At 44.5% G+C, this 17617-nt stretch overlaps 1 protein-coding gene and 1 long non-coding RNA gene across 3 annotated transcripts; both read right to left on the reverse strand.

The window, feature by feature from the left end:
• On the reverse strand, positions 1 to 6013 carry si:ch211-63p21.8 (kelch-like protein 33). Of its 2 annotated transcripts, XM_036146020.1 has the most exons (4): positions 5073 to 6013; positions 4046 to 4994; positions 3795 to 3965; positions 1 to 728 (listed from the first exon to the last, which is right to left on the reverse strand). In XM_036146020.1, the coding sequence occupies exons 1-4, from the start codon at positions 5887 to 5889 to the stop codon at positions 209 to 211; spliced, it is 2457 nt and encodes an 818-aa protein (XP_036001913.1). In that variant the 5' UTR covers positions 5890 to 6013; the 3' UTR covers positions 1 to 208. The 2 variants fall into 2 exon arrangements, with proteins under 2 accessions (XP_036001913.1, XP_036001914.1); XM_036146021.1 differs by lacking the exon at positions 3795 to 3965.
• A 1271-nt stretch (positions 6014 to 7284) lies between these two features.
• On the reverse strand, positions 7285 to 8196 carry LOC118565591. The gene is made up of 3 exons (XR_004932463.1): positions 8065 to 8196; positions 7922 to 7981; positions 7285 to 7844 (listed from the first exon to the last, which is right to left on the reverse strand). It is a non-coding gene; the product is annotated as an uncharacterized LOC118565591 (long non-coding RNA).
• Positions 8197 to 17617: the final 9421 nt, after the last annotated feature.

The following is a 17617-nucleotide window of genomic DNA, read 5'->3' on the forward strand; positions in this document are numbered from 1 at the left end:
TCTAATTTACAAATAAATATTTGACAACCATGTATCAATTTCCTTCTACTTCACATTATGCACTACTTCGGGTTGATTGATCGATTAAATTGCAGCAACATACAAAAAGTTAAGGGAGTGAATACGTTTGCAAGCCACTGTATATGTTTGTGATCCACTCTGTCAGACTAGATCTTCTCTGGAAGGCTATAGGATTCTGACCGACTGGTTAATGTCTGAAATGTTGGGGCAAGTGGAGAAGGCAGGCCTTAATGTCAGTAACAGCCCCCGGTAGTTTGCCCATGTTCTCCCAGCGCTGCAAACCGGGGTCAAAGCGATGGACCAGTCCTGACTCGCTGTAATCATCCTGGCAGTATCCTCCCAGAACATAGATCTTCTCCTCCAGCACAGCAGAGGCAGCACCGACATGGGGTACTGGCAGCGGTATTAAATCAGCCCAAGAGTCCGACGCCGGATCATACACCTCACAGGCTAGTTGGTCCGTGTAGAACTTCCTCATGTTACACACCCCGCCAGCAACATACAGACGTCCTCGCAACGCTTCCATGCAATGCTGGGCTCTGTCATGGGACATGTCCGCCAGGTAGACGCTTCCTCTCTCTGGGTGGTACAGGAACATGGAGACCAGACACACGTATTTACAGTTAAAACCTCCGGAGATGAAAATGCCTCCATTCATGGCAGAGACTCCATAGCCACTGAGAGCCTGGTCCAGAGGGTGGACATAGCTATAAAGAAAAATAAAAGAACATGCATCAGGTATGGATGGATGGATATATATGTGTGTGTGTGTGTGTGTGTGTGTGTGTGTGTGTGTGTGTGTGTGTGTGTGTGTGTGTGTGTGTGTGTGTGTGTGTGTGTGTGTGTCTGTGTTCTGAGCCTGATGCCTCAACAAAAAGGTCACGATGACGTTAATGATTCTTGAATTTGGAAACTTTTGGAAATACTACCAAACTGTTAAATTAAGATGTCTTTTAAATTTATTCAATCTTTTTGTCTTTTTTTTTTTTGTTTTTTGTTACATTTTTAGATGAAACTATTAGAAACTTGTGCATTATGAATACAATAGGTTATTTTCAGTAGGTTGATTTTTTATCTCCATGGTTTTAGCAATAACTGTCCAAGCTCAAATGATTCAGACTTTCCTGGAAAAAGACGCAGTGAGATCAAGCCGCCACCAGAGGGCGCCAAGCGGGCGCAAAAGGGCTCGCTCTCCCTCTCCCATTCGACGGAGAAGAATGACCTGCATATCTGGAACAGCATTCTTTGGACAGATGAGACTAAGACCAGCCTGTACCAGAATGATGGGAAGAAGAAAGCTTGGAGAAGAATGATGATCAAGAGCCCACCACATCTTCTGTAAAACATGGTGAGGCAGCGTGATGGCATGAGCATGGCGTCCAGAGGCACTGGGTCACTTGTGTTTATTAATGATGTGACAAAAGACAGAAGCAGCCAGATGAATTCTGAAATATACAGGGATCTACTTTCTGCTCAGATTCAGCCAAACGCAGCAAAGTTGATTGGGTGGCGGTTCAGAGTACAGATGATCCAAAACATACTGCAAGAACAACCCAAGAGGTTTTTTTTTAAAGCAAAGCAATGGAAAATTCTGCATTTGCCAGATCTCAACCCAATCCAGAATGCATTTCACTTGCTCAAGACAAAACTTAAGGCAGAAAGACCCACAAACAAGCACCAAGTGAAGATTTCTGCAGTAAAGGCCTGGCAAAGCATCACAAAGGAGGAACCCAGCGTTTGGTGATGTCCATGGTTCCAGACTTCAGGCAGTCATAACCCTAAGTAAAATGTTACTTTTCAATATTTTGCTGGGAATCCTTTGTAGGCAATGTGTATTAGTCCAATTACCTTTGAGCCCCTGAAACGAGGAGTGTTTGTATAAACATTCTTGCATGTTTAATCATATATTTCTGTTCAATCCCTTGAATTAAACCTTAAAGTCTGCACTTAAATTACATTGTAGTTGTTTCATTTCAAATCCAACGTGGTGGCATGCAGAGCCCACATCATGGAGATTGTGTCACTGTCCAAAGATTTCTGGCCCTAAATGTATTACCAACCCAGGCCTGGACCTGTAGCTGGCTCTGGGTTTTGGTAGTTCCTGCTTCTTCTGCTCCTCCATCACATTTTCCTCCCCTCCCTCCTGTCCCTCGTATCTGCCTGTTCCTCCTCCTCCTCCTTCTCCTCCTCACACCTTTGACTTTATTCTGTCCCTCTGAATCAATTTCACAACACCCACATATATACCAAGTCTGGGATGGGAAGATATAACCATATAGAGAGTGTTTGCTAATCTGTTGGAGCCATGCTTCTCGGTGCAGTATCGTTACTGTCCTGGCTCACTGTAATCAGGCTGACTTCGGCCTTGCCAGTAAAAGACTGTAGTCCCGCTGTTAAAAAACAGCGGTATAAAACGTAACTTTTGCCACCTGTGGCCTTATAAACCGTAACTGCTGAGGTTGCAGGGTGGGCTACGTGCCCCACATCACCGCATCTGCTTTTTATCAGTAGAAAAAAAAAGTTTGACCACCGACTGGTTCGGGCTGAAACAGACCGGTCAGTCGGGAATCCTCCTGAACCTCCCTATGGCACCCGCCCCTGGGTGTGACTGACTTCAGCCACTGATTCTATTAGACTATTGCATTGTAGAGTGGATCCCCCGCTGCTCCTTCCCATGGCCATTCTTGTCTCATAAACCTCCAGCCTGTCAGCCTCTTGGTAAAAGAAAGAATAGCTCCGTACGATAAACCGGACATTTAGAATTCCTTAATCCTTTTGGAAATTCTAGACATAATGAGGCATCCATCAGGCGAGGCAATAGCAGTTAAGTTTCTGATGCCACAGCCTCTAGTGTGCAGGGCTGTGGCATCTTCCCACAACTAGCATGCAGCCACAAGGGTGCCAGTTCCTCACACAGTGATATGATAGATACTGGAAAACTGCTTTTGCAGTGCAGAGGATTTTTAATTTTTCTTTTTTTAAGTGATAGTGCCAACCCGTATTGTGTCATTGAAAAAAAATGCCACCCCGGCTGGCTGCCCTGTTCGCGCTTATTAAAAAGTGCTACTAACAACATACCGGAAAATATCAAACCTATCAACATTCTCAGACAAAAACTGGTTAATCCCAAAGACAGAACACCCAAACCACAGCTGTGTGGCGTTGTGTATGCAGTCTAATGCAGCCATGAAGACTGCTCAGACTCCTACATCAGAGATACTAGACAACAGCTACATAACTGCATGGCACAGCACAGCAGGGCCAGCAGCTCGGGGCAAGATTCAGCAGTCCACTTCCTCAAGAACAAAGGACAGACTGTTGATGACAATAGTGACCAGACTTTGGACAGATGGTTTGAAAGAAGGGTGAAAGAAGTCATCTTGCACAAAAGAGAAAAACCATCACTGAACAGAGGGGGAGGATTGTGCTTCTAACACCACAGTGTTTACAGTTCAGTCCTCCAACACATTTCAAAGAGATTACATCAGCAGTCTTTTTATGATTTAGGTGACCAAGTACTCCTCTCACACCAAGCAATAGCTTCTAACGACCCAGGACAATGATGGTGGGTCATTTATTTACATCTGACTTAGAATGTGCCTAGGAAGATGGGCCTTTATGTTAAAAAAACAGCAGTGCTCCAACTACTGGTTGCTCAAGTGTGAGCCACCAGGATTTCTTTCTAATCCAACACCTTCTCTGGCTTGACTTACATCCAGTTAGTGTTAGTGTTGTGTTCCAAAGGTCTGAAGCTGTAAACCATTTAACATTACCTCCAGGAATCAGTGTCTGGTTTATACATCTCAACGCTCTCTGTGTTTGTGTTGATCTCTGTGTCTCCACCAATGGCATAAAGGCACTTCTTATGGACCACCAATGAAAAGTTACTTCTTGACTCCTGCATGTCAGCCAAACCTTTCCAGCGGTTCTTCACGGGGTTGTAACTGCAATGTGTACGGTAAAATAGGCAAAGTGAGACCATAAGTCAAAGAAATGTTATAAATGCTATGATTTGTTTCCTTACCTGTAGACTGATTTCATTATATCATCTTTTGCATAAAAGTAACATCCACCAGCCACAAACAGCCTCCCGTTCATTACCGCTACACCGTGTCTGAACTTTGGCTTGTCCGGAATCTCACCTAGTCTCCTCCACTCTATCGCCTTCACCAACCCTGTGCCGTTGCGCAAAGAGTTAGCAAACCAAATGTCCTGGCTAGGCAGACGTTTACCCACATCTGGATCTAGCTTGTCTCCCCCAACCACAGCCAAAACATCCTTGGGTCTTCTGATCCGACAATAATCCTCCAACTTTGGCTGACTGAAGCCAAATTCCTGGAGAGCGGATCCATAGAGTTCCACCTCTTTGTCTGCAAAGCACTCCATGCGCAGGTTAACTGCTCTGACCTCCCTGAACTCTCGAAAAGTCATCAGTGGGAAACGAACTCCGCTCATCAGTAAAGCAGCCTGCGCCATCCTCTCCTCGGGATCCGCCTGAATCCAGGTGATTACAGCTCGGAATACAGTCAGCTCCGAAGGCACGCACAGACCGTCGCAGCGAAGTAAGTCGAGGAGCTTCTGTGCCGAAAGGTCTTGAAACTTTGCAGTTGCCGAAACTTCTCTGAAGTTCTTTAGCACAAAGTCATTTGCTTCCTCAAGGAGCTCTGACAAGCCATATGCTTCAGCAAAAGAGGCCACATCCAGGCACGAGTTTATGTGCATTTCCTCTCGCATGAATCTGAGGCAAAGCAAGTAAGCAGGTTGAAACTGAAGCTGGAGGGCAGTGCAGGTTATCTCAAAAACAGAGTCCCAGCTGAGAGGAAGGGTCCCGTTGTAGGACCAATGAATCAACGCTTCCAATTCACCAGCCGGAATAAAGGGAAGCGAGATGCGGGTCTGATAGGATTCCCTCATTCCACAGGTGAACATCCCACGGAAGTAGTCACTGCTTATTGCCAGGATAATTCTGTGAACTGGAGACAGACCAAAGATAATGTCAAAATCTGGTGATTTCTATTCAGCACAGCAAAACTAATATTTTCCCAACTCACCATGGAAACAAATGCCATCCACATCCAAAATTACATCACATCCAACTTTGCCTCCCCATAAGCCTTTGATGGACTCAAGAGTTTTAAGTAGATGTACTTCTGCAGAGATAGTGCCTTCCTCTGTCTTTGAACACTTATCTTCCTTTTTTGTGACTTTGTTGCTGCACAGATCCAGCAACCTTATAACCTCCAATACTTGAGCTGCAGTCCTGATCTGAGTCATCATGTCTTTGTTTAGGATTGATACAGTCCCACTATAAGCGAACTGAACAACTGCCTGAAGCCCAACTTGGTCAACTTTAGCACCCATGTGCAAAGACCACATGTGGACTTCCCCCTGAGTATTGTACGACTGAGCCATGTTTCGTTCCTTCAGTCTGTCTGAAATGAAGACACTGACAGCAGCCAGGACCAGGGAGTGCACACTGAAGCTTCCACCATCCTCAGTAGTCAGAGTCAGATCTGTAAGAAGAGAGGAATTCTGCAGGCCTTTCAGAGCCATGAATATGTCCTCAGCAAAGGTTCTGCTTGAGTATGTGTGGACATGACATCCTAAATCTCCAAAGGCCTCGTCGCCTATACATCCACCGCCAGCTCCCGCAGTAGTTTGAGTCTTTCTCCCCTCATGCTCGTCAGTCTTATCTCCTTGACTTGCTAGGCCCATCCTGGAATCGTTGTAAGCCACAATCTGCCTCAGCTCGCGGTTGTCTTGTTCTAACCCTTCTCCTCCCTCTTCGATCACTCTTTTTCTCCTCTCCTTCTCTTTCCTCCATCTCTCCTCCCACTCCATTGGAAGGTAGCGCCGGGTAAACTCCATGTTAAAAATTGTTTGTAAACTTTGTAGATGGCATCCAGCAAATCCTCTTGATAAAATGAAAACGTTAGTATCACGTCAGTTTTTCCCCCACGGTCATATCTGTCTTCTACCTCACTCAGGCCTGAGTTTCTTCAACGTGTAAACAAGCAGCTTTTTATAGAAAGTAGGCCAGAGAGATTCGGTTTCAACAGATCTCTTTAGCTCGACCTGTTTTGCAGTGGCTCTCATCGTTTCTCTGATAAATGTCATATGTTTGGTGGATGGTCAAAGAAGAGCAAGGTAAAAATAAAACATCAACTTTACACAGATGTAAATACAGTTCTTAATCTCAGAATGGCCATCAGGGAACCAGAGATCATCCACTTTTATAAATATTTTCAATTTTTTGGATTGTTACTACAAAATGAAAAATATTGATTTTTTTCAGTCATATTTATTTAAACTTGCCTGCATGATAAATTCTTGCAGTATTTGTGAACACACAAATCCATCTTGTGCCATTTGGGCTTCAACCATTAGTGTCTGAATCAAAAACGGTTTGGCAGTGCATGAGTACACACGCTAAGCTGCTGCTATAACATCTGTTTTGTCAAAAACAACACTTTAATCTTTGAAAGAAAAGGGAGAAGTACCTTGACTAGCTTACCTTCTTTCGCATGACTTCTGCTGCTTACATTTTCATTTCGGCTCCTTTCCCCAAACAGCTTTGACTGGAGCAGTCAAAGATTGATAATGTGCAGAACATAGCGTATTGTGCATTATCAATCTGGCTGGCCACGATAATATTTGCTCATTGTGAAAGATAAATACTATTTGTCATGATTTGCTATTGAACCCGAACACACCACAACAGAGTAAATTTAACAGTTTATTGAAATAGTGGATTGTGGAGGATGGAACCAAGAGTCTGTACAGAGCTGAAGCAGGAGGATGGTGAAGGCAGGCACTGGCAAGCAGGTAGGAACCAGAGCACGGAGGCAGCAGAACCAGAAGCACAGCAGACAGGAGGCCTGGAACAGACTTGACCAGCAGTATGACAGAATGGAGACTAGGAACCTGGTTAGACCAGCAGCATGGCAGAGTGGAGACTGGAACCAGAACCACAACAGGATTAACAGCACGACTGGTGAATACTTGCAGGACCGGAGAGAGAGCAGGACCAGAACCACAGCAGGCGGGCGGAGATGAAAGGAACTCGGGCTGGACAAAAACAGGTGAGGTGAGCAGTTGTGAGCAGAAACCAACAGAACGAACAGACAGGGGAGGACTGAAAGCAGGGAGCTTAAATAGGGAGGCTGACAGGTGTGCTGAGTGCTGGCTGATTAGTGGCTGACAGGTGTAGGTGATTAGTGGAGCATGGGATCTGGAGCTGTATGGGAGGCTGAGAGTGCCCTGAAATGTCCATGGTGCAGCAGGCAAGGCTGCACCATGACACTATTAGATGGTAAGTAGAAATAGAAGGTGATCAGATTTAGTTTTTCTGCAATATGTGGTATAGACACATCACCTCATCTTATTTTACATTGATATGTAAAACATTTGGTGACTGTTCAAGTTTTACATTTGGTGAGCAAAGTAAAACAAGTATGTTCACTCCATACCAAGTAAAGCATTAAAACCAGTACGTTATTAAAGAAGACAAAGCATGGCTGAGGCTCAGACTCCACCCACCCGGGTAGTGGATGGTCATCTGGCCTTCACAGTCCACCAGATCGTGGCCTCCAGGCGTCGCGGCCGTGGGTACCAGTACCTGGTGGACTGGGCTGGTTATGGTCCTGAAGAACGTTCCTGAGTTTCCCGCTCATTTATCCTATATCCAGCTCTTATCTCTGCCTTTGAGGCTTCCTCTTCTGGATGGCCGCCAGAACATGGAGTTAGCCTGGACCTAACTCCATGTTCCTGTTTCCCCCCCTCCTAGAAACCTGGACTCCAGCCTCAGAAACTCCAAGCCGGACCTCCAAGAATCAGAGAAGAGAGAACTCACTGGAGAACCTCAGAACAAACCACTCCCGTTTTCAATAAACTCTCTTACCGTACTGTCTGTCTCCGTGGTTGCCCTCATTCAGTCTCACTTTGTTAAACATGACACTTCCTGAAAGGCCAAGACAGGACACATTAAAAAAGGAGGAAAAGAGGAAGAGCGTGAGCCATAAAATTTAAATTCAAACTATTTACTTTGCCAACTAAAAAATAACTGCACTGAGTTTGTCCACCGTTATCATTATTAATCTAAAAACTGTAATATGTGGTGAATTCCTAGAAACAAATTTTAAGAGTGGTGCTGACTTCAATATGGAACCACTCCTCCTGTCGTCCCAAAATCTAATGATAGCCAATGTAAAGAATGTAAAACGGGGATCTGGGGCCTTTCTCCAGTGGTCATTGGGCGAAAGGAAGCATACACCCTTGACATGTCACCAGTCCACACAGAGCAATACAGAAATAGACAGGACAAACCAGTGTATGCATACACTCACCCATAAGGGCAGTTGGGAGAGACCCTTTAAAATAACAGTCGTTTTGGTCTGTGAGAGTGTCGTGTGAAATAATCATAGCCGATCTCTTGGTTAAATAAAATTACATGATTATTCCATCAAGTTCCAGCATTTTATTGACACACAGAGCAGAGTTAAAGTAATCACGCCCTTGGCTAGACTACAGCCTGCCCTCTTCTCCTCCCAGCACCTAGTCTCCTCCAAATCTGAGGCCACTGCATCTCGCACATTCTTATCATGGCTGCTTAAGACGTAACACAAACACCTCATGATCCAAACATTTCCAATCCCACACAGAAAATATGCGAGCATTGACCCTGACAGAGCAGCGAAGAGTGAAGCTGATAGCAGAACCTTCTCGTATCCTCTCTGAGTGCAGTAGCTCAAATGTTTTAGAGGTGAAAGGTCAGAGGAGATCTTAAAACCTTTAATGTTTCAATTCACAGAGAGGTAGCCAGGGCACCCAGGGAGAACGTGCAAATTCAATGAATGAATACCCCTGGCCAGGATTCAAACCCATGACCTTCTTGTTGCAAGGCAACAGTGCTACGAACTCTGCTCGCAATCAAACCACCTTTGGAAATAAGACTGATAATTGATTTGCAAAGATTTATTGATGAAGAGCTACATTTTTAACCAGCTGTCCAATTTTTTACCTGGCTGTAGTTTTTTTTTTAGCAGTGCAGGTTTTTATATCACCTCAGTTTTTGTGACCCTGAAAAACATTTGTTTTGTTACTGGGTTCAAACCAAATTAGGGATTTGTTTTTATAGGCAAATCTATATAAAGGGATAATCCAGCATATGTACTGTAGTGCTGGCAGGGAGAAACTGAAGCTTCAAACGTGAGCTATGGTTTTATAGAACTCGTGCTTTAAAGCTTTATTTGGAGATAAAAATATATCATGTCACTTATGATGTCTGAGGCAGGGACTGCTGCTCCCTCTGAATGAACCTGACCCTGCCTTATCTAAATCCCTACAGCTGACAGGTGAAGAGGATTTGAGCTCTTGAACTTTGCATTACCAATGTAAACATGGCACAATCAACTCAATGTTTTTATAATTATGGAGCTGGCAGGGAGGAGAGGTTGTTTTAACATGTGGGAACTCTTATTTTTCTCCTTATAAGTTTGTTGTTTTATATGTAAGGTAGGGGAAATAGAGTTATAGTAACTGCAGGTAAAATACTGTAGCTATCCTAACAATATTTCTAAATAAATAAAATATCACGTTTTAGTCCCACAGAGGGTTAATGCGGTACCGCGCACGTGACGTCACCGTCTCAAGAGCAACGCCCCTTTTGCCGCTTAGGTAGGGCATACAGGAGAGAAAGCACGGATAACCCAGCTATTACAAGCGCAACAGAACCAGCGATCTGACCGACTTTACAGCCGTTAAACTTTCCCAAGACGATGTCCCAGGCGCACGGATTACTGGCCGAACTGTTGAAGAACACACCAACCTTCAGCTCAAACGATGGCTTGAGGTTCGATGGCTTAAAAAGACTGGAAAACTGGCCGAGATGATGAACGGTAAGCTTTGTTTTTTTTTCCTGCGCGGCGGTCATGGCAGCGTCGGCCGTTTTTTTTTTTTTGTTGTTTGCAATCACCGTCCAGGAATGGGTATATGTTTAATGTTTGTCTCATTTGAAATGTTTTTGAGTAAGCCTGGTAGCAGGCTATCATGTTAGCGCCTGCTACCATGATAGCCTATATGCTATCATGGTAGCAGGCGCTTCTTTATTAACATGTCGGCCACCAAAATACTCTTACCTTGACTTGATGTCGCTGGAATTGGGTCAGGATGTTCTTCGGTTGTGCCCTTTCCTCCGACAAAATGCTTGCTACATATGTACTTGAATTTGGTAACTTTTTCCGGGTTGAACTGTTGTGTAGGCCGACCGCCCCGGTCCCAGCGCACACATTTCTCCTTGGCAGTCTTGAAGAAAACATCCTTCATATGCGGCCGATCAGCGTAACTCGAGTCGCTGTTGCACGTTCCATAGCAACAATGTTTAAAAACCATGGTCTTAGATTTGGAAAAAGCAGTCGTTTACCGAGTAAAACCTAGGCTAACGCATGTCTCTTTTAAAGCAAAGCAGCGGCGGATTTTCAGGAGTTTGCCCCACTGCGTACCACGTGATGTGACGTCATTGTGACGTTGTGTTTCTAAAAATAGCTCGCGCGCGGTACCGCATTACTGTGAATGCAGTAGGCATTCACAGTTCTTGAGATCCTGTTTTGCGTTTTTACTGTTTAAAGTTTGATTCGCTTCTCCTCCTACAGTTTTTGTCCGATTTCAACCATTCAACTTTTAAACTATTCAGCTTCTTCTGGAATCGATGGCTATATCTTTTTGTACATTTAACTTTTCAACTTTTTAAAATATTCAGCTTTTTCTGCAAATTTTCAGCTTTTTTTTCTCCCATAGGAAATGAATGTAATTCACTAAAATTCCGCTCATTTCAGCTGCTTTTTGACAGCTTACTACTTCAGCCCAGTTTCAGCTAGAAACGCCATTGAACTTTTAAAATGTAGTGATATATTTCAGCTATTATGGTATATTTCAGCTTTTTCATATCTTTTACCATTTTCATATAGTACCTCCTTAAAATAATTTTGGCTTTTCAAGAAATTCAGCAAATAACATGCGTTGCTATGGTCGTCAAGTGGCAGTTGGTAGAGTGCACACTCTAGAAATTCAACTAATTCTTCTTCTCCGAACAACTTCTTCTAACTCACTCAATTTTCAACCTATCCACATAAATTATACATCAAAACGTAGGAATTTTTGTCTGGATTCAGGAAATGTAACCCTCATTGGTGTAGCATTTATAGATCTTTTGCAAATCACTTCAGAGCGACACAAACCCAAAACCTCCCCCATTCATTTCCTATGGAGCGGTTTTCAAAAATGACGTCTATATATCACACATATATAAACATCACACGTTTTTGCATCGTCGCTACTCCTAAACCGTTTGATGTACAGGCATGTGACTTTCACACATGAATGTCCCAACCCTTCTGGCACTCACAAAAAAGGATTTTTTTGGATAGCTGTTACGGTTTTGCCACAGGAACAATTTGTTCGGGAGTAGCGAATGTGCAAAATCCTGAAAATGCTTTAGAGCTGCATTTTTCCACATGATCCACTTTTTTTACATCGTCGCTGTGGCTACACCGATTTTTGTACAAACATAAAAATGAGCAACATAGTCCTCAAAAGCCTGCTGATACTCACAGTGAAATAATTATTTTGATATCTCTTATACTGTTTCAGCTAGAGCGATTTGTTCAGGACCGTTTTTAGAGGATTTTTGAAATTCCTTAAAAATCCCCTTTAGATCATAATTTTTTACACCTTTATTAAAATATTTCCAGCAAAAACTGATAGTTTGTCCTGTTCTCCTATCCGTTACGAAATAAACGCAGAAAAAATGACATCTCTACCATTTACGGATCAGGAGATATGGAGCGTTGATTTTTACTACGGTGACCGAGACGACCTTCTGCCCTGCTGTCCAGCTGCTACCCCCGAGCCTGCCCCGGATTCCTCATCTGGTCCCTCCCGGCGAGGACGGCAGAATCACCGGCGCGGAGAGTCCGTCAAAGAGGCGCTTCTGCCTCCAACCTCACCGCCCTCCGAAGCCTGTTGCCCGGCGCCGCTGCCCGCCGAAGCCTGTTGCCCGGCGCCGCCGCCCTCCGAAGCCTGTTGCTCATCACAGCCCGAAGTAGCCGAAGAGTTGGTTCCGCCTCCGCCCGAAAGCTCCGCTCTGCCGGCCGCCGAAAGCTCAGTTATGTCGGCCGCCGAAAGTTCCGCGCCTCTGAAGACAGACCCGCCGGCCGACGAGGGAAGGGACCCGCCGGCCGAAGAGGATGAGCCCGAGGCCTCCGAGGGAGCTGCTCTGCCTCAGGCCGAGGCCTCCGAGGGAGTTGTTCCGCCTTAAGCCGAGGCTTCCGAGGGAGTTGTTCCGTCTCAGGCCGAGGCCTCCGAGGGAGTTGTTCCGCCCCAGGCCGAGGCCTCCGAGGGAGTTGTTCCGCCTCAAGCCGAGGCCTTAGTTGATGCTACCCCTGTTTCTGGCCGATCGCGGTCTCCGGGCTGCTTGACTTTGCCTCGTCGGGGCCGCCCTCCTCGAGGGTTTAATCGGGCAATGCTGCTCCGCCGCCTGCCTCGTCCAGGACGACCTCCACGAAGCAACCGTTTTGCCTGAGCCCTTAAAGCCAGTGCCTTCTGTTATTTTTTGGGCTCGATTTCAGTTTTGGTTTATTTAGGATTTTTGGGGGTTTTAGAGTTATTTAGGGGGTTCTTTGTTTTTCTTAGAGTACTTGAGTTTCTATTTTTCCTTTTGTTTTTCCACCTCTGTTCTGGTGTTCCAGGTATGCCTTTAGTCTTCCGGTTTTTGCTTTGGTTATTTCTGTTTTAGAATCCTAGTTTTTTGCCTTGTTCTCCCAGATTTTGTTTTAGCTTTAGTTATCTAGTGTTACATTAGTTTACCCGTTCCTACCCTAGTTTCTTTGTTTTGGTTTTTGCATTAGTTTTATAGCTTTGCTTTAATATCTTGATCTTTTCCTAGTGTTGTTTTGATTTTTCTAGTTTTTTGCTTCGGTTTTTCTTTTGTTATCCCAACCCCAGTTCTTCTGGTTTTGCTTTATATTTTAGTGATTACCTTTTGTTTTCCAGTTCTTGGTTAGATCCTTATTTTGTATAACGCTCTTTAGGTCCCAGCGCTCCTTTGGCTTCTTATCCCTAGTTTTGAGCCTTAGGCTCCTTTACTTTGTCTGATTCGTGCTCCCTTAGTTTTTGTTTGGTTCCTTTCCTAGTTTACCAGTCTTGTTTTGATTTTTCAGTTCCTGCGCCGTCTGGGTTCCTGCGCTGTATGGGTTCCTGCGTTGGATGGATTCCAGTGCTCTTAAAGGTACCTGCGCTCTTAAAGGTTCCTGCGCTCACTAAGGTCCCTGCGCTTTCGAGGTCCCTACGCTTTATTTCTCCTGTTTTTCTTTGTTTTATTTTTGCCCTGTTTAGGTTAGTCTTGTTCCCTCTAGCATTCAGTAGTTTTTATTTTGTTCTAATTTCCCCTAGTGTCTCTGTTGTGTTCACCTAGCCCTCTTAGGTCTTGTTGTTTTCGTGTTTAGGCGCCGCCAGAGCCCTCCGGCGTTCCAAAGTCGCTGGCTGAGCCCTCTGGTGCTCCCAGCCTGTCGCTGCCCAGCACACGCAGGTCGCCGCCAGAGCTCTCCAGTGCTTATAAGTCGCTGTCTGTGCCCTCTGGCGCGTCTGGCCTGTTGCTGCCTAGCTCACCCTCTAGTTCCTGGTGTTTGCATTTTTCTTGGTTCCCGGGCGTGTTTAGACGCCCTCTGTTCTCGGTTCACCGGCGTGTTTAGACGCCCTCTGTTCTCGGTTCCCTGGCGTGTTTAGACGTCCTTTGTTCTCAGTTCCCCGACGTGTTTGGACGCCCTCTGTTCTTGTTCCCTGGTGTTTAGATGCCTTCTGTTCGAGTTCCCTGGTGTTTAGGTTTCTTGGTTCCCTGGTGTTTAGATTCCTGGCGTTTAGATTTAGTGTTCCCTGGCGTTTTAGAAGTTCCTGCTTCCCTTGTGCCCCGGCGTTTCCCTCACGCCCCGGCGGGTTTCCCCTGGCGTTTCTGTACGCCAGTCATGCTCCAGCGTGTGTTGTTGAGCCCTGGTGTTTTCAGTACGCTTGTTCATCCCTTTGGCGTTAAGTACGCCCGTTCCTTCCCTTTGGCGTTAAGTACGCCCGTTCCTTCCCTTTTGCCGCTGTCGTGCGCCCGTTCCTTCCCTTTTGGCGCTGTTGTGCGCCCGTTCCTTTCCTTTGGCGTTTTCGTGCGCCCGTTCCTTCCCTTTGGCGCTGTCGTGCACCTGTTATTTCCCTCTGGCTTTGGTTCGCCTGTCGTGCCCGTTTTGCCTTGTGGCTATGTTCACCTGTCAGCGTCGGTTAGATACCTTTTGTTTTTCCTACCAGCATCTGTTAGATGCCCTTTGTTTGGTTTACCAGGGGTTGTTAGAAACCCCTTTAGTTCGCCCTACTGGGTAGTTTTGGTTTGATTTTAGCCCACCATCCTACCTTCCCTCCACCCACCCAGGTTAGATCAGCTTGGTTTTGACCCTAGCCCTCCATCCTGCCTTCCCTCCGCCCACCCTGGCTTGGTCACAGTTTAGTTCTGTTTTTGTTTTATTCTTGTTTATTTTTCTTTTCTTTTTATGGCCGGGGGGGGGGGGGGGGGGTAATGTCATGGTTGAGTTCTGGTTTGACTTCATTTTTCTGTTATTTTCATTTTTCATCTCATGTGGGTTTGGTTTGACTTTATTTATTGTTAGTTTTCATTGTCATCAGTTATTTTCTGTCATCTTCACTTCACCTCCTCTGCAGTTAGTCACACCTGCCAGCCACTAATTAGCCAGACTCACTTTACCTGCCAGCCTCCCTACTTAAGCCTCACTCTGCTGTCACTCCTTTGCCGGTCCGTCATCATTCCACACCTCTCCATGCCAGTCCCTGTTTTTGCCTCGGAAGATTTGTTTTTCTTGTTTATGGTTCTGCTAACCTGACTAGCCGCCCTGGAGAAGCTCAGCTCTGTGCCCTGGTGTCTCCCAAGTTCTGCTAACCTGACTAGCCGCCCTGGAGAAGCTCAGCTCTGTGCCCTGGTGTCTGCAACGAATTGCTAACCTGTTGTGGCTACGGGGCTGCTAGCCGAGCAGTACTGAGCATTCCCGGCTGCCTGGATAGTCGTGACTCTCTCTCACTCCGGGCCGTCAGCTCCTGCCATTACCTTCACTCCGGTTCAGTGTTACCTGCTCCTCTGGCCTCATCAAACCTCCACCCATCAACCTTGCAATAAAGACTCTCAATTTTAGTCCCGTGTGTGGTTCTGAGTTCATCCGTAGACAAATCATGACAGATATTAAGTTCATATGACTTCTCTAGAGGTGCTCCATTTGTTACCTGGATAACAATCTGTGGTGAAACCTGTGGAGACAAGCTAACACAACAGCAATGGTGGTGGGCTCTGTCAGCCGCTGTAGAGAACGGCACACAGAGGAGGAGATTTTAGATTAAGTAGTTAAAGGTTGCAGTTTATCTAGAAAATGGAGCTGGTGCCTTATTCAGTGAGCAGGTCTTATTACGTTCTCCATGATGGACATTTCACCAGCTTTGAGCTGCTGTAAGAACAAAAACAACACTAGAGTGGATGTTTGAATATATGCAGTGAGGTTTGATACCAGTGGAGATGATGTCTCTCATGGGGACAGCAAAACTATGATAAGCATCCCTTTGTATCCTTGATGGTTTTCATTATATTTTTGCACTTTCATTGCTCCAGAATGAGGTCTCTGCCACTGAATATTTGAGTAAAAAAAAAACTGTTTATAAACAGCTGAATGACTCCGAGCAAGCTTTGACCATAAAGGTGGATACAGCTAGATGCTCAACAGTAACATAATAACTAATAAACTGAGCATAAGCAGTCGTTTTCACTTATCATCTGCATGGTTCATAAATACAGTTTATGGGAAATATGCCCATCACATTGGTTTGAATATTCAAATGATGACAGTTTCTAGTGTAGCTGATAATCAGTGGTCTGTGTAGGAAACACATCAGCATTTGACTGAGGATCGTTATCAGCAGAGCATCCAGATAAAACATTGACTTTTATTATTTAAAAAGGAGGCAGAGGTGAGGTTTCAGCAGTTTTGTGTGGACTTAGTTTTACATTTATGAAAGCATATTATGTCATAAAATATAATCATGAGAGAAAAGATGTCAGCTCTGTGTTTTCTGTCTGCTCAGTTTGTCTTCAGTTCCTCTGCTGGATGAAGAACAACCATTTGATATGAAATGTTGTTCTTCATCCAGCAGAGAATAATTGTTGGACTAAAATAATTCATCTGACAGCAAAGATGATGTGGAGTCTGGTTCTGCTCTTTCTGATGGGTAATGATTTATTTTACATTACAACATATTAAATTTCATTGCAGCAAATATTCCATGTTTAGGGAATCTAATAATATAAAAGTTAATAGACCTACATGTTTTATGTCAACAGGTCAGTGTTGTTTCATCACTTGTCATCTCTATGAGTATCACTACATCAAAGAGGAAAAGACCTGGACTGAAGCTCAGCAGTACTGCAGAGAGAAACACACTGACCTGGCCACAGTGTCTAACATGACAGACATGAAGAGACTCCTCAGTAACTCAGCAGGAGATGTGAGCGAAGCTTGGATTGGTCTGTATGACCAAACAGGTGGTAACAGAACATGGTTCTGGTCTCTGCCTGGAGTGGAGTTCAATGAGAGTGAGACAAAATGGGACAAAAGAAGAGGAGAACCGACTGATAGAGGAAGTGGAACTGAGAACTGTGGGAAAATCTATAACTATTCTAAATTGCATGACACAGGCTGCCAATGGAATTATTATTTCCTCTGTTATGATGGTGAGAATTTTGAGTAACATTTCTGTAGTTTTCATGTACATCAAAACATACTCTTTAGATGGTTTGCTGTGTTTATTCCTCTGAAAAGAGAAAGATTTGTAAAATATGATATGAGTTTAATGTTGAGTAACTTTGAAAACTGTAGTTTTCATGTATCAATTTGTTTATATCCATCATTACTCTTTAGAACGTTTATTGTGTATTTTTCTCCAAACACAACAAAAGTAAATGTGATGTGAGTTCCTCTGTTTACTCCACAGAAACTGATACAACACATAAATACCACTTGATTAAAGAGCAGACAACCTGGCAGAAAGCTCAGAGTTACTGCAGAGAGAATCACACAGACCTGGTCAGTGGACAGAAGCAGCTACAGGATGGAGAGGTGGAGGAAGTGATGGAATCAGTGGACCCAACAACAGTAATATTCTTTGGTCTGTTCAGAGACACCTGGAGGTGGTCAGATGGAAGCAGTTTCTCTTTCAGACACTGGAACAAAGAGTTGAACAATATACAATCCAACAGTGGTCGATGTGCCATGACTGGGTTTGATGATGAAGGCAGATGGAAGAATGAGAACTGTGATCTCAGAAAACCCTTCATCTGTTATGATGGTGAGTTGTTCTCATAAAATATGCAGTTAGACTGTGTAAAGATTTGAACTATGGATTATTTTGTACAGTTATGTTTTTAAGCATTTCTAAAGTATGCAGTATTTTTTCAACATGTATAGAAATTCATTATTTGTGTCTCAGACGCTAGTAAAATATGCAGTTAGAC

The sequence above is a fragment of the Fundulus heteroclitus genome, chromosome 14, assembly GCF_011125445.2.
Source record: "Fundulus heteroclitus isolate FHET01 chromosome 14, MU-UCD_Fhet_4.1, whole genome shotgun sequence".
NCBI classification, from domain to species: Eukaryota; Metazoa; Chordata; class Actinopteri; order Cyprinodontiformes; family Fundulidae; genus Fundulus; species Fundulus heteroclitus.

Bases quoted from the DNA above. Each gene is read 5' to 3' on its own strand.
- si:ch211-63p21.8 (XM_036146020.1), bottom strand. From the start codon at position 5,889: ATGGAGTTTACCCGGCGCTACCTTCCAATGGAGTGGGAGGAGAGATGG. The intron at 4,995-5,072 runs GTGAGTTGGGAA...GTCTGTCTCCAG, and splicing joins GGATGGCATTTGTTTCCATG to TTCACAGAATTATCCTGGCA. The intron at 3,966-4,045 runs GTAAGGAAACAA...TACACATTGCAG, and splicing joins ATAATGAAATCAGTCTACAG to TTACAACCCCGTGAAGAACC.